General features: G+C 42.1%; 1 protein-coding gene across 1 annotated transcript; it reads right to left on the bottom strand.

The window, feature by feature from the left end:
- Nucleotides 1-764: 764 nt before the first annotated feature.
- LOC118389861 (NHL repeat-containing protein 3-like) lies at nt 765-17,375 on the bottom strand. The gene is made up of 7 exons (XM_035779790.2): nt 17,187-17,375; nt 10,289-10,444; nt 9,923-10,073; nt 3,899-4,099; nt 3,553-3,644; nt 2,306-2,418; nt 765-2,162 (listed from the first exon to the last, which is right to left on the bottom strand). The coding sequence occupies exons 1-7, from the start codon at nt 17,277-17,279 to the stop codon at nt 1,907-1,909; spliced, it is 1,062 nt and encodes a 353-aa protein (XP_035635683.1). The 5' UTR covers nt 17,280-17,375; the 3' UTR covers nt 765-1,906.

The following is a 17,375-nucleotide window of genomic DNA, read 5'->3' as shown; positions in this document are numbered from 1 at the left end:
GGGTGATTGAAAGACGAACTGTTTTGCCGGAAGTCGTGGTAATACAATGAAAGTTTAGATGCGATCACCATATAAATTAAACGATGAAAAAGACTTGGAAGAGAGATAACTAGAAACGATTTGGTTGGCCGTTTTGTGCGTGGATTAATTGTCGGAGTAGACTTCCTTGTGCATTTCAGGTAAAATAACACCTCAATGTTTATATCCCAGGACAAATTAGCTAGCAACAGCAAGCTAGCTAAATAGGACAAATTAACGTTAGCTAGCAAGTGCAAGCTAACTAGCTAAATTGCCATACATGTTTAATGCTTTTCGACCTGTCCCCAAATTAATGTAATTGGTTTTGATATTTTAACCTGTGTGGCGTGATCGCGTTTGGTGTGGGGGGGGGCAAAATACATTTATGCACGATAGCGCACGCGCGCAGCCGGTTTGGGTTCCGTGTGATTTCTAACAGCATTTTGTTTGCAATTGCTGTGGGTTGATAATTTAATTACATTTGTCACTCAGACTGTAATTCCTGTTTTTGGTCTGTTTTTCGTTGCCTTGCTGTTTTCAGAATCCCTTTACATGAAGGGGTTGTGGATTCATCAGCGAGGACTGCTGAGGACAGCTCATAATAATGTTTTGGATACCATTCCATTCACTCTATTGCAGCCATTACACTCCACTCCAGAAATTATTATGAGCCGTCCTCCCCTGGTATTCATGCATCAAAATAATGACAGACTAAAGCCAGGGGAAGCTATATCATTATGACAAAATTAGTTTAAAAAAAGTTTATTTAGATCTTATTTCTGTCAATCTTTACCCTTGAAAATGAAAGAATAACAAGCAACATAAACATTGAAAATTCAATGAACATTCAATGATGCAGAGCATGACTAAGATATGGCACTAATAAAATGCAGCAGAAACAAATCACAGTATATTCATACAATCAAATTGAACAAAATATGCATATGACCATAACCAATATTCAGGAGCAAGCAATGTAAACATTTCCCCATAAAATAAGATTCGTTCCCCAGGGTAAAAACACAACAAAATACAGGACTTGTAATCCCAATGAAACCATATACACACACAAGCATAATAATGTTATGCTTTGCATTGAAAGCTTATGTTATACACTTTCAATGCAAAACCACACATTTCATATATCACAACACTTCCCCTGGCAAAATATATACAGGCTAGCGGATGACACCAAACCCTTTCAAATCTAATCTGAATAGCACTGGTCATATGTGATCAAACATACTACAAGTTTATCACTTGATAGTAGTAGTACCTCATACAGCACAAGTCACTTTGACGCTTTTAAAACATAGCTGCCTTAAAGAATTTCAAATTATGGTTCTTACAACCATTTCTTTCATGCAATTAAGTAACAGGATCATGAGGTTTGGTTAACATCAAGCCGCTAACGTAAGGGACCAGTGAGATTGGTTAGTTGGACATGCAATACTTTTCTATACCGCCATAAGAACTAAACAGTAAACATAGAGCTGGCTAAGAGTTCCTGATTGGCGTAGCACGTTACATACAAAGGACTTTATACCTTAGTGAGCCTGGGGTAAATAATTATTCAAATGAGCAGTATGGGGAGAAAATGGCATCTTTGATTTGTCCAATAAGTGGCCTGGCTCATTTGAATCTTTTTAAATATACATGTTAACTTCTCATCAAAAGATTATAGTCGTGGTCCAGGCCAAGTACATTGCAGACGTTGCACTGCATCAGCCAGTGGTTCTGTGCCCAGATCATAGACTGCACAGTCGGGCATCCGATTGCTATCATATGATGTGGTTAACTGATATGTTAAACACCAATCCAGGCATTCTGAGATCTGTCATGTGTCTGCAATGTTGTCCGCCTGGAACACGGCCTATAATAGAGTGCATCAACCATCCTGCAGGAAGCCAGTACCCAGGCTGAATGGGGTAAACTTCTGAGCCTGCTGTGCACCAATCTCAGCCACATACAGAGCCCCCGTCTTCAGGTCCAGGTCCACTAGGTGGGGCTTGACGTCTTCAGCCAATTGGATGACACTGACCACCTGGCACTGACCAATCACACCCACAGGTGGAGCCTCCAGTAGGGAGATCTGATTGGTGTTCAGCTGCACCACCACAAAGTACTTCTGGTCTGGTGTCAACCTATGGGGATAATTAATTACACTGAGTGTACATAACATTAAGGAAACCTTCCTAATATTGAGTTGCAGTTAGCAAAACCAGTGTGACCATGAAAGATAACAAAATAAGACTGACAGGTAAATATTGGGACTATCACTACCAACCTGACAGAGTAGGGTGCATCCTCATTGAAACAGCTTCCCCATGTTCCAAGCCAATCTCCAGTCACAGAATTAAACACCTGGATTCGCTTGTTTCCTCTGTCAGCAACCCACACCTACGAAACACCACAACACACACTTACCACAAAATCCAAAGCTTACCATATAAACCTCATAATCTAGCAGTGTGATTTAATTTGAAACTTTTCTTGAATCATATGCATTATAAAGAGGAGACTACACAGAGTGTATAAAACATTAGAAACACCTTCCTAATATTGAGTTGCACCCACTTTTCCCCTTAGAACAGCCTCAATTTGTCGAGGCATCGAAAACGTTACACAGGGATGCTGGCCCATGTTGACCCATGTTGACTCCAATGCATCCCACAGTTGTATCAAGTTGGACAGATGTTCTTTGGGTGGTCGACCATTCTTGATACACACAGGAAACTGTTGAGTGTAAAAAAACCTGCAGCATTGCAGTTTTTGACACTCAAACCGGGGTGCCTGGCACCTTGTTCAAAGGCACCTTAAATCTTTTGTCTTGCCCATTCAACCTCTGAATGGCACACATCCATGTCTCAATGCTTAAAACTCCTTTAACATGTCTCCTCCCCTTCATCTACACTGATTGAAGTGGATTTAACAGATGACATCTATAAGGTATCATAGCTTTCACCTGGTCAGTGTTAGGTTAGGTGTTCCTAATGTTTTGTACAAACTCTACTTAAATTAATCGCCTCCTTATTTATTTTATTTCACTAGGCAAGTCAGTTAAGAACAATTTCTTATTTACAATGACTGCCTACCCCGGCCAAACCAGGACGACGTTGGGCCAACTGTGCGCCGCCCTATGGGACTCCCAATCACAGCCGGGTGTGATGCAGCCTGGATTCGAACCAGGGACTGCAGTGACACCTCGTGCAGTGTCTTAGACCACTCCGCCACTCGGTAGCCCATATAATGCATATAATTGAATTAAAGTTTTACATTAAATTACACTGCGAAATTAGAATGAGGTTTACAGTACTTCTTGCACTATGCACAATTAGTTTGCACTACGAAAATGTCACCATCAATCTGTATCAGGTACAGATCTATAAAAGTTGAGTGAGATGAGACTTGGATTTCAGCTTGTGAAGCATTTCAACCACGAGATGCCACAATATTGGACAATAAGGTTTTGAACTTGAAGTTGTCTTCAACACAGCACTGCTTGTACTGCAGAGTCCTGCACAAGGTACCTACCCTTTGATAGTTATCTACTGCCACACTATGGGGGATGTAGAACTGTGCAAGGCCCTGGCCCTTCTCTCCGTGCATCCATTGCACCTCCAGGTCTATAGAGAAACCATATAGAGGTTATAACATGGATCACACCATGGCTATAAGCATTATGTTATTTCAATGGGTAGTATCACCATTTTCTATGAATGGCCATACAAATAGAATTACCAGAACTGGGAATGTCCGTTCTAGAAATTATATTTAGGCATTTTGGAAGAGTGGCTCTGGCATAGAACATAATGTTATAACCACAGAATGACATATACAACTTATTCTAGGCTCTCTGTGGTTATAATGTCACCATCACCTTTGGACAGTTTGATGAGGCGGTTGTTAATCCCTCCGTCCCCGTCCACTATGTAGATCTCCCCAGAGCTGTGGACAAAGATTTCAGCGGGCTGGTCAAACTGGAGCGGGTTGACCCCAGAGCCGGCTTCCCCCATTGAGCCCAGGACCTGGAGCAGCTTGCCCGAGGGAGAGTACTGCTTAATGGAGTGACCATACGGGCCTACAACAGATTGGATAGGAAAAATACAGTAGTCACTCAAAACACAGACTACAGCAGCGTTCTAAGCAATGAGACAGCAGACAGGTGAAGGAGGCTCATATTTGGGGAAATAGATGAGTGATGAGGTTGTGTAAACTTTTCTATTAGGCAAGGCACTTTAGCTGGATCCAATGTTTATCAGCCAGATGTGTGTATGACTAACAAAGTAAATACACCGTATTTTGTCAATACTAAAGTGTTTAGTACATAGAATACGTTCACAATAGGGCTTTTTTCAGTTCTGTTGCAAAATGTTGTCCGTTGCGTGTCCTAATGAACACGACCCAGGGCCCGGTTTCCCAAAAGCATCTTAAAAAACATCTGCTTTTAAAAAGCAACAAATCCCTTTGAAAATGGCCTATGTGGCATCGATATGAGTCAGAAACAGTTATTTTAGAGTCAAAATTGACTACAAAGTGTAAATAGGATGATTTTGGTCTTGAAGTCAGTCTGGTCTAAAACAGAGTTTGGAACATCTGTGTGTCACACTACGTAAATGAAGGTTAGGTTTTGATTTGACGATGTCCATTTGCCCACTAACATAGGGTGAAGATCTGCGGTGATTGCTCTCTATCCAATAGCATAGTCAGTGAGACAGATCTGCCCAGCAGCTCCGACTGTTTACATAAGACAACACTTCGTAAATGTTTTTACTTGAGAAATACTGCACCAAACACCTTAGTTAGATGTAAAATTTTGCATCTAAAACATCCACGGCCAAAATGTAAAAATGTATTACAGATTTCATGAGTTCATAGATTAATTCTGGGGAATTTGAGGAAGTGAAATCGGCTTCTGCATCTACAGTGTCTCATAGAGAACAAACTTCATTAACCAAATGCGGAATCAGTCACGAAACACACCTCTAAGACTGAAATATAGTTGTCTAATGAGCAATAGAAAAACACGTGCCAATCGGCCTGTTCAGTGGCTCTTTATGGCTAAGTTCATCGTTAGAACCTTCGTATGACCATCTTTAAATCTCTTGAGTGGTTTCCCAAAACTATCGTTAACGTTGCACTTGAAAACACTCGTAATCTGAACCCTACATCAGACCACTTGTAGAACAGCTAAGTGCTTTGTTAGATGTTTTTATGCCCTCCCGCGTCACATACACAGAAGATTTTAATGGCATCGGACCGAGGCTCTGCATCTGTCCTCGTGCTCCTAGACCTTAGTGCTGCTTTTGATACCATCGATCACCACATTCTTTTGGAGAGATTGGAAACCCAAATTGGTCTACACGGACATGTTCTGGCCTGGTTTAGATCTTATCTGTTGGAAAGATATCAGTTTGTCTCTGTGAATGGTTTGTCCTCTGACAAATCAACTGTAAATTTCGGTGTTCCTCAAAGTTCCATTTTAGGACCACTATTATTTTCACTATATATTTTACCTCTTGGGGATGTTATTCGAAAACATAATGTTAACTTTCACTGCTATGCGGATGACACACAGCTGTACATTTCAATGAAACATGGTGAAGCCCCAAAATTGTCCTTGCAAGAAGCATGTGTTTCAGACATAAGGAAGTGGATGGCTGCAAACTTTCTACTATTAAACTCGGACAAAACAGAGATGCTTGTTCTAGGTCCCAAGAAACAAAGAGATCTTCTGTTGAATCTGACAATTAATCTTGATGGTTGTACAGTCGTCTCAAATAAAACTGTGAAGGACCTCGGCGTTACTCTGGACCCTGATCTCTCTTTTGAAGAACATATCAAGACCATTTCAAGGACAGCTTTTTTCCATCTACGTAACATTGCAAAAATCAGAAACTTTCTGTCCAAAAATGATGCAGAAAAATGAATCCATGCTTTTGTCACTTCTAGGTTAGACTACTGCAATGCTCTACTTTCCGGCTACCCGGATAAAGCACTAAATAAACTTCAGTTAGTGCTAAATACGGCTGCTAGAATCCTGACTAGAACCAAAAAATGTGATCATATTACTCCAGTGCTAGCCTCTCTACACTGGCTTCCTGTCAAAGCAAGGGCTGATTTCAAGGTTTTACTGCTAACCTACAAAGCATTACATGGGATTGCTCCTACCTATCTCTCTGATTTGGTCCTGCCGTACATACCTACACGTACGCTACGGTCACAAGACGCAGGCCTCCTAATTGTCCCTAGAATTTCTAAGCAAACAGCTGGAGGCAGGGCTTTCTCCTATAGAGCTCCATTTTTATGGAACGGTCTGCCTACCCATGTCAGAGACGCAAACTCGGTCTCAACCTTTAAGTCTTTACTGAAGACTCATCTCTTCAGTGGGTTATATGATTGAGTGTAGTCTGGCCCAGGAGTGGGAAGGTGAACGGAAAGGCTCTGGAGCAACGAACCGCCCTTGCGGTCTCTGCCTGGCCGGTTCCCCTCTTTCCACTGGGACTCTCTGCCTCTAACCCTATTACAGGGGCTGAGTCACTGGCTTACTGGGGCTCTCTCATGCCGTCCCTGAGTGGGTTGATTCACTGTTGTGGTCATCCTGTCTGGGTTGGCGCCCCCCTTGGGTTGTGCCGTGGCGGAGATCTTTGTGGGCTATACTCAGCCTTGTCTCAGGATGGTAAGTTGGTGGTTGAAGATATCCCTCTAGTGGTGTGGGGGCTGTGCTTTGGCAAATTGGGTGGGGTTATATCCTTCCTGTTTGGCCCTGTCCGGGGGTGTCCTCGGATGGGGCCACAGTGTCTCCTGACCCCTCCTGTCTCAGCCTCCAGTATTTATGCTGCAGTAGTTTGTGTCGGGGGGCTAGGGTCAGTTTGTTATATCTGGAGTACCTCTCCTGTCCTATTCAGTGTCCTGTGTGAATCTAAGTGTGCGTTCTCTAATTCTCTCCTTCTCTCTTTCTTTCTCTCTCTCTCTCTCGGAGGACCTGAGCCCTAGGACCGTGCCCCAGGACTACCTGACATGATGACTCCACCTGACTGTGCTGCTGCTCCAGTTTCAACTGTTCTGCCTTATTATTATTTGACCATGCTGGTCATTTATGAACATTTGAACATCTTGGCCATGTTCTGTTATAATCTCCACCCGGCACAGCCAGAAGAGGACTGGCCACCCCACATAGCCTGGTTCCTCTCTAGGTTTCTTCCTAGGTTTTGGCCTTTCTTGGGAGTTTCTGTTTGGGGTTTTAGGCTGGGTTTCTGTACAGCACTTTGAGATATCAGCTGATGTACGAAGGGCTATATAAATACATTTGATTTGATTTGAACATAGCATGGTTTATCCTTCTCTCTGTGACCTCAATAACATCAGAACAAAGTTGACTACATATACAAAGTTGCAATGTCTTTGCAATCCAGGCACTTGTCATCTCCCGTCTGGATTACTGCAACTCGCTGTTGGCTGGGCTCCCTGCCTGTGCCATTAAACCCCTACAACTCATCCAGAACGCCGCAGCCCGTCTGGTGTTCAACCTTCCCAAGTTCTCTCACGTCACCCCGCTCCTCCGCTCTCTCCACTGGCTTCCAGTTGAAGCTCGCATCCGCTACAAGACCATGGTGCTTGCCTACGGAGCTGTGAGGGGAACGGCACCTCAGTACCTCCAGGCTCTGATCAGGCCCTACACCCAAACAAGGGCACTGCGTTCATCCACCTCCGGCCTGCTCGCCTCCCTACCACTGAGGAAGTACAGTTCCCGCTCAGCCCAGTCAAAACTGTTCGCTGCTCTGGCCCCCAATGGTGGAACAAACTCCCTCACGACGCCAGGACAGCGGAGTCAATCACCACCTTCCGGAGACACCTGAAACCCCACCTCTTTAAGGAATACCTAGGATAGGATAAAGTAATCCTTCTCACCCCCCTTCAAAGATTTAGATGCACTATTGTAAAGTGGCTGTTCCACTGGATGTCATAAGGTGAATACACCAATTTGTAAGTCGCTCTGGATAAGAGCGTCTGCTAAATGACTTAAATGTAATGTAAATGCCAATGTCTTTGCAATTGTTACAAACAAGCAACATATACAAATATGAGTCAAAGAAAAACCGAGATGACTGCATTAAAAGATAAACAAGCAAATTATGTTCAATCAACTGAGTTCTATTTGCTACTTGTAAGCTACGATCTGTAATTTGTCAAAAAATATTACTGGCGCAGCCGAACATGTGCGCAACGTGCAAAATCTGTGATTTAGAGCATTTTTACTGGGTAAGCATTAGAATATTTGCAGTCATAGATGGTAATATCTCTATAGGAGCTGTTACGGCATCAGTATTGTGAAATACAGCGTATTCGGAAAGTATTCAGACCACTTCACTTTTTCCACATTTTGTTACATTACAGCTTTATTCATCAATCTACACACAATACCCCATTAAAAAGCAAAAACAGGTTTTAGAAAAACTAAAAAACGGAAATATCTCACTTACATAAGTATTCAGACCCTTCACTCAGTACTTTGTTAAAGCCCCCTTGGCAGTGATTACAGCCTTCTCGGGTATGATGCTACAAGCTTGGCACACCTATATTTGGGGAGTTTCTCCAATTCTTCTCTGCAGATAATCTCAAGCTCTGTCAGGTTTGATGGGGAGCGTCGCTGCACAGCTATTTTTAGGTTCTCTCCAGACATGTTTGATCGGGTTGAAGTCCGGGCTATGGCTGGGCCACTCAAAAACATTCAGAGACTTGTCCCGAAGCCACTCCAGTGTTGTTTTGGCTGTGTGCTTAGGTTCATTTTCCTGTTAGAAGGTGAACCTTCGCCACAGTCTGAGGTCCTGAGCAGGTTTTCATCAAGGATCTCTGTACGTTGCTCCATCCATCCTTGCCATCGATCCTGACTAGTCTCCCAGTCCCTGCAGCTGACAAACATCCCCAAAGCATGATGCTGCCACCACGCTTCACCGTAGTGATGGTGCCAGGTTTTCTCCAGATGTGACGCTTGGCATTCAGGCCAAAGAGTTCTATCTTGAGATGGGAGAACCTATAAGGACAACCATCTCCACAGAGGAACTCTGGAGCTCTTTCAGAGTGACCACCGGGTTCTTGTTTAGGAAGAGTCTTGGTGGTTCCAAACTTCTTCCATTTAAGAATGACAGAGGCCACTGTGTTCTTAGGGACTTTCATTGCCTCAGAAATGTTGGGGTTCCCTTCCCCAGATCTGTGCCTCGACAGAATCCTGTCTCAGAGCTCTACGGACAATTCCTTTGACGTCATGGCTTGGTTTTTGCTCTGACATGCACTGTCAACTGTGGTACCTTATACAGACAGGTGTGTGTGCCTTTCCAAATCATGTCCAATCAATTTAATTTACCACAGGTGGATTCCAATCAAGTTGTAAAAACATTTCAAGGATGATCAATGGAAACAGGATGCACCTGAGCTCAAATTCAAGTATCATAGCAAAGGGTCTGAATACTTATGTACATAAGGTATTTTTTATATTTTTATAAATTTGCAGACATTTCTAAAAACCTGTTTTGCTTTGTCATTATGGGATATTGTGTGTAGGTTGATGAGGAAAATGTTTTATTTAATCCATTTTAGAATAAGGCTTTAATGTAACAAAATGTGGAAAAAGTGAAGGGGTCTGAATACTTTCCGAATGCACTGTAATTACAATGTTGAGGAAAGAGCTGAATGAAGCTGATCCGAAAGCAGCACTCCCTTCCTTTCGATCCTATCGGTATCGACACATTCTCCAACGACGCACTTGGCAACCGTTCTCTCTGCACGGCGTTTTGGGAAACGCATGCTACATCTTCGGCCGTTGTAGGAAAGGTGCATCGTTACTCATAAGCTTAAGTTCCATCTCTATCGGGAAACCGGGCCTAGGTCTGCTGTGAGGCCTCACCGTTTCCTACGTCCGTGACCCACACGGTGGGGTTGGTGGCGGCGTCGGCCAAAAATATCCCATGGGGCATCTCCAGGGTGCTCGTGTTCCAGGCCTGTAGGAACTCTCCGTCTGTTGTGAACACCAGCACCTTTGGAACCGTCTCACCTCTCTGGGACATAGAAGTTTGGTTATTTAATACCTAATAGCCTACATTGTCATCTATTTTGTACAGCACATCTGTACTCAGCACTGTTTTTACAATGACAATGTTATGCTAATCTGTTTTTTTAAGTCTTGCTTTTTCTTTTCCCTTTGTCTCTAAGTTTTGTATCATAACACCATTAGTTTTAAATCAAATACAGGAATTCAAGATAACATACTGACCTGTGCAACATATACCACACCAGCATACTGGTTGACAGCCACTCCAAATATCTCGCCGCTGAAAAGCTCAGGATATTTGGGCCAGTTGATATCCAATTTGTACAGTGGTCGTCCAAGAAGTCTGTAATCTGGTTTTAGGCCAGATGTTTCCGATTGCTGCCAAAGAAACAAAACATTGCCTTATGCATTCTAATGGGAAATTATTTGATTAGGGCTTATTATTTTACTGCATTTGATTTACTGTTGATATGGATTGATATGTAATAAACTTGCTGGTACAGTGCCTTCAGAAAAAGCATTCACTCTGACTCTTTCCACATTTTGTTGTGTTACAAGGTGGAATTAGAATTGATTTAATTGTAATTTTTTTGTCAACGATCTACACAAACTACTGATGTATTTTTTTATACATGTTAGAATTTGTGAAAAATAACAGACTAATATTGATTAAAAAAGTTAAGTCAATATATGTTATAATCACCTTTGGCAGCGATTACAGCTGTGAGTCTTTCTGGGTAAATCTCTAAGAGCTTTGCACACCTGGATTGTACAATATTTGTACATTATTCTTTTTAAGTTATTCAAGCTCTGTCAAGTTGGTTGTTGATCATTGCTAGACAGCCATTTCCAAGTCTTGCCATAGATTTAAGTCAAAACTGTAACTAGACCTCTAAGGACAATTCATTGTCGTCTTGGTAAGCAACTCCAGTGTTTATTTCTTCTTGGATTTTAGCTTATTGTCCTGCTGGAAGGTGAATTTGTCTCCTAGTGTCTGTTGGAAAGCAGACTGAATCAGGTTTTCCGCTAGGATTTTGCCTGTGCTTGGCTCTATTCAGTTTCTTTTTATCCTCAAACTCCCTAGTCCTTGCTGATGACAAGCATACCCATAACATGATATAGCCACCCCCATGCTTGAAAATATGAAGAATGGTACTCAGTGATGAGTTGTATTTGCCCCAAAGATAACGCTTTGTATTCAGGACAATACTTTGTCAATTTTTTTGCAGTTTTACTTAAGTGCATTATTGCAAATAGGATGCATGATTTGGAATATTTTTTATTATGTACAGGCTTCCTTCTTTTCAAGCTGTCATTTAGGTTAGTATGGAGTAACTTACAATCCTCAGTTCTCTCTTATCAGTCATTAAACTCTGTAACTGTTTTAAAGTCACCATTTGCCTCATGGAGAAAGCCCTGAGCGGTTTCCTTCCTCTCTGGCAACTGCGTTAGGAAGGACGCCTGTATCTTTGTAGTGTCTGGATGCATTGCTACACCATCCAAAGTGTAATTAATAACTTCACCATGTTCAAGGGATATTCAATGTTTGCTTGTTTTTTTAACCATCTACCAATAGGTGCCCATCTTTGAGGCATTTGGAAAACTCCCTGGTCTTTGTGGTTGAATTGTGGCTTGAAATTCACTGCTTGACTGAGGGAACTTCCAGATAATTGTATGTGTGGGGTACAGAGATGAGGTAGTCATTAAAAAAATCATCTTAAACACTATTATTGCACAGAGAGTGAGTCCATGCAACTTATGTGCCTTGTTAAGCACATTTGACCTCTGAACTTATCTAGGCTTGCCATAACAAAGGGGTTGAATACTTATTGACTCAAGACATTTGAGCTTTCCATTTTAAATTAATTTGTAACAATTTCTAAAAACAAGATTCCACTTTGACATTATGGGCAATTGTGTGTTAATGACAAAAAAAAATCTAAAATTCACCCATTTCAAATTCAGGCTGTACTTTCGGGGAGACGCAGACAGATGCATTCCATTGTGGGTAGAAAAATAGGTTTTACTGTGTTTAAGTACCATATTTAATTAAGTTGTTTTCTATCAGTTGAAACTAAGTGCTGATGTTCCTACCTTTGACCTGTTTAGCTGCCAGTATCAAATGTCTGCCAGTGTTGAATAACAGATAAAGAATCTGTGACACTGTGATTCTGTAGCAGCTGATGTGACTTCCTTCAAGCCTCTCAGGCTGGTATTTAAAGAACGTTCTGTAGTGTGTGGGCCAGACATTTTCTCTACTACTGTTCTGGAGGTGTATCCTTGTTGCATCTTCTAATAAACCGGACAGATTTTCTATTGATATTATCAACGACTGCTTTCTTTTTTTATTCACCTGAAAATCCACTTTACACATTCCAAGATAAAAAAACAACATTTATTCAGTTTCATGATGGTTCCCACAAAGAAAGTTTCTAAACCCAGAGGCGCAACAAAGCAAAACTTCCGGGGAATGCTTGAGATCAGAACAAGCCGGGATTTGGGATGTGAGAAGTCAATGACAGAAGTGAAATATTCTTCCTTAGCTGTTAATTCTCTAAAAATCTAAAGGAACAACCTAAATTCGAGCCAATGTCCTAAGTAGCTGAACAAGTTATTCTAAGTTATTACTCCAAACTTGTGAAATTGACACATTTTGATTTTCGTCAAAAGCAATTTTATATCGAAGGAGTGTCTTTGATTTTTGATGGCCTGCACATTCGCAGTTCGGCGCCAGACAACCTTTAGACTCGATGATGTGTTTCTGTATTAGCTTATCACAGACAGAAAGGGTAACCCAGACACATCACAAAGCTATCAAGCTGAAGCATCCGTTTTCAAAGTTCTCACCACCAATGTGGTAGTGAGAGGAAGTCCAGTCGCAGGTAGTGGGAGATGATAGCACTAGGTTAAACTGGGCCGAAATTCTGCATATTTTCTCATTATGAAAAATCTGATTTCAATTCATTTTTCTGTTCCCGAAACTAAAAACTCTTCAGAACACAGTGTACTAAGTTTTATGGAGTCAATGCTTTTCCAAAGTTGAAAAGAATTCCATTGTTTAGGAGTGCAAGGTCAAATTGAGTTTGTGCACAGTTTTCATACTTCACAGGAGGTGTTCCCTAATGGAAATATACAAATACATGCTCAAACCTGCCCACTATGCTTAATTTGCTCCCACTGTAAACGACACAGATTAACTATCTTTGGCTTAGCTAGCCAACGTCGCCATAACATCGCCAACAAGCGTGATCGGGGATTTCTATTGGAGAAGCAGTTTCTGCCTATCTTCACAGAGTTTATTTTTTTTAATTTTATTTCACCTTTATTTAACCAGGTAGGCTAGTTGAGAACAAGTTCTCATTTGCAACTGCGACCTGGCCAAGATAAAGCATAGCAGTGTGAACAGACAACACAGAGTTATACATGGAGTAAACAATTAGCAAGTCAATAACACAGTAGAAAAAAAATGGGCAGTCTATATACAATGTGTGCAAAAGGCATGAGGAGGTAGGCGAATAATACAATTTTGCAGATTAACACTGGAGTGATAAATGATCAGATGGGCATGTACAGGTAGAGATATTGGTGTGCAAAAGAGCAGAAAAGTAAATAAATAAAAACAGTATAAAAACAGTATGGGAATGAGGTAGGTGAAAAAGGGTGAGCTATTTACCTATAGACTATGTACAGCTGCAGCGATCGGTTAGCTGCTCGGATAGCTGATGTTTGAAGTTGGAGAGGGAGATAAAAGTCTCCAACTTCAGCGATTTTTGCAATTCGTTCCAGTCACAGGCAGCAGAGTACTGGAACGAAAGGCGGCCAAATGAGGTGTTGGCTTTAGGCATGATCAGTGAGATACACCTGCTGGAGCGCGTGCTACGGATGGGTGTTGCCATCGTGACCAGTGAACTGAGATAAGGCGGAGCTTTACCTAGCATGGACTTGTAGATGACCTGGAGCCAGTGGGTCTGGCGACGAATATGTAGTGAGGGCCAGCCGACTAGAGCATACAAGTCGCAGTGGTGGGTGATATAAGGTGCTTTAGTGACAAAACGGATGGCACTGTGGTAGACTGCATCCAGTTTGCTGAGTAGAGTGTTGGAAGCCATTTTGTAGATGACATCGCCGAAGTCGAGGATCGGTAGGATAGTCAGTTTTACTAGGGTAAGCTTGGCAGCGTGAGTGAAGGAGGCTTTGTTGCGGAATAGAAAGCCGACTCTGGATTTGATTTTTGATTGGAGATGTTTGATGTGAGTCTGGAAGGAGAGTTTGCAGTCTAGCCAGACACCTAGGTACTTATAGATGTCCACATATTCAAGGTTGGAACCATCCAGGGTGGTGATGCTAGTCGGGCATGCGGGTGCAGGCAGCGATCGGTTGAAAAGCATGCATTTGGTTTTACTCGCGTTTAAGAGCAGTTGGAGGCCACGGAAGGAGTGCTGTATGGCATTGAAGCTCGTTTGGAGGTTGGATAGCACAGTGTCCAATGACGGGCCGAAAGTATATAGAATGGTGTCGTCTGCGTAGAGGTGGATCAGGGAATCGCCCGCAGCAAGAGCAACATCATTGATATATACAGAGAAAAGAGTCGGCCCGAGAATTGAACCCTGTGGCACCCCCATAGAGACTGCCAGAGGACCGGACAGCATGCCCTCTGATTTGACACACTGAACTCTGTCTGCAAAGTAATTGGTGAACCAGGCAAGGCAGTCATCCGAAAACCGAGGCTGTTGAGTCTGCCGATAAGAATTTGGTGATTGACAGAGTCGAAAGCCTTGGCGAGGTCGATGAAGACGGCTGCACAGTACTGTCTTTTATCGATGGCGGTTATGATATCATTTAGTACCTTGAGTGTGGCTGAGGTGCACCCGTGACAGGCTCGGAAACCAGATTGCACAGCGGAGAAGGTACGGTGGGATTCGAGATGGTCGGTGACCTGTTTGTTGACTTGGCTTTCGAAGACCTTAGATAGGCAGGGCAGGATGGATATAGGTCTATAGCAGTTTGGGTCCAGGGTGTCTCCCCTTTGAAGAGGGGGATGACTGCGGCAGCTTTCAATCCTTGGGGATCTCAGACGATATGAAAGAGAGGTTGAACAGGCTGGTAATAGGGGTTGCGACAATGGCGGCAGATAGTTTCAGAAATAGCGGGTCCAGATTGTCAAGCCCAGCTGATTTGTACGGGTCCAGGTTTTGCAGCTCTTTCAGAACATCTGCTATCTGGATCTGGGTAAAGGAGAACCTGGAGAGGCTTGGGTGAGGAACTACGGGGGGGGCGGAGCTGTTGGCCGAGGTTGGAGTAGCCAGGCGGAAGGCATGGCCAGCCGTTGAGAAGTGCTTATTGAAGTTTTCGATAATCATGGATTTATCGGTGGAGACCGTGTTTCCTAGCCTCAGTGCAGTGGGCAGCTGGGAGGAGGTGCTCTTGTTCTCCATGGACTTCACAGTGTACCACAGCATCAGTCATAATACCCATAAAACCTAGCGGTCAAACAGGGAAATGGTTCCCATCAAACAAGTGTGTTCGCAATACTCCCTTAATAAAAGACTGTCGCTTCAGAAATGAGAAAAAATGTCAATTTTGAGATGCTGTATTCAGTATACACTTCCTCAAAATAGTCAGAACTCAAAGATAACTCAAGAAATGTCATTAATTTTGACATTTTTTTCAGAAGAGATCTTAGTTGTGCAACTTTACATCTAACTAAGATGTTTGGTGCAGTATTTTTCAATTAAAAAATGTGCATGAAAACAAGTCGTCTCTCATTGAATGACAACAGTCTTGATTGAAGAATCCCTACTGTTGACCAATCACAGACAAAGGGGTGTAGACTTCGGCTCTGTACATCAGCTTGCCACTATAAAAAACATGGGTGCCCAAACAGCCGAAAAAACTCACCGAAGTCCAAAACGTCACAAAATGTTGTCATAATATATGCACAAACTCTACCAAACTGTTTCTGCTGGAAAGCAAGCGGTTGCCTTCACCCTGCCATGACGTTTTGATAAACGTTTAAATCTCTCTAGTACAAGGTGATTTATCAATATATTCACTTGAATTTACCCCCCTAAAATGAAATACTAATTAGCTGCAAATGTGGATATCATAAATAACCATAAATACCATGATTTGGAAGAGACTGCTGAATTGAGGCAAAGGTAAGAATATCTGAACTAATTAGCTGCAAATGTGGATATCATAAATAACCATAAATACCATGATTTGGAAGAGACTGCTGAATTGAGGCAAAGGTAAGAATATCTGAATTAACTATCTAAATATAGTAATGAATAAATTAGCTACATTTCTTTAAATTGACATAATACCCGTTAGCAAAGGTGTCAGCTTGAGATGACGTGCAGGAGCTTGTAAGGATTTGTAGTTTTGCATGATGTCTACTTTGATGCTAATTAGCATTTTCGAATTTGAGATTAAATAGAGCCGAATATATTGATAAGTCACCTTGTCCGAGAGAGAGATTTACATGGTTATCAAAATGTCACGCCAGGGTCAGTCTACACAAAACACAGCCCTTACTTGAAGTGTTTCTAAAATCCTCTATGGGTAAAATGAATGCTGGAAAATGATTGGAACCATTTCCCTGTTTGGCCGCAAGGTTTTAAGGGTATTATGACACCTCCACAGTGGGGTTTTATACTGTACTGTCTTTGGGCTTGTTCTACATTGCAGCCGACTGATTCATCTCCAAATCATTTTGCACAATAATGAACTACCCATTATTATTTATAGATCAGTCAGTCACCATTTACCCACAGTACATAATGGATTTGATGGCCTCAAATAGGGCCTTTACCACAACCCATCCCGTTGTTCAACTGGTCGTTCAGTACAAAGACGTACTGAATACAGCCCATTATTTTGACAGGGTATCTTATTAACAGGACAGACAGAAAGGATCCTGTTCTAAAACAGACAGTTTGTTCTTAACAGTTTAAGTGAGAAATAATTGTGTAATCTATGTATTAGGGCACATATGACAAGTAACTATTGATTCTGGCAACTGTTAGCTAACTCAAGAAGGGCAAGGAAGGATATGATGCTGACAGTCAGCAAAACAGGTAAGTCAATACCATAAAAAATATTGAAAGGAGCTACGTACCTGTGAATTTATTGAACCATATAATACCACCATAAGCAGAAAAAGTGTCCCCATGGTCGTCACTATTAAACACAAATTATTTCGTCTTTTCATGGGGAAACCTTGAAGGTTAACAATCAAATATATCGGGCGCTCCACCCAACCTAGCACCTTTAAATCAGACGAAAAGACTTAACGCCACTTCCTATT

This window comes from Oncorhynchus keta, chromosome 11 (genome assembly GCF_023373465.1).
Source record: "Oncorhynchus keta strain PuntledgeMale-10-30-2019 chromosome 11, Oket_V2, whole genome shotgun sequence".
Classification (NCBI taxonomy): domain Eukaryota; kingdom Metazoa; phylum Chordata; class Actinopteri; order Salmoniformes; family Salmonidae; genus Oncorhynchus; species Oncorhynchus keta.
The sequence above is the reverse complement of the archived record's forward strand: the minus strand, read 5'-3'. Positions and strand labels throughout refer to the sequence as shown.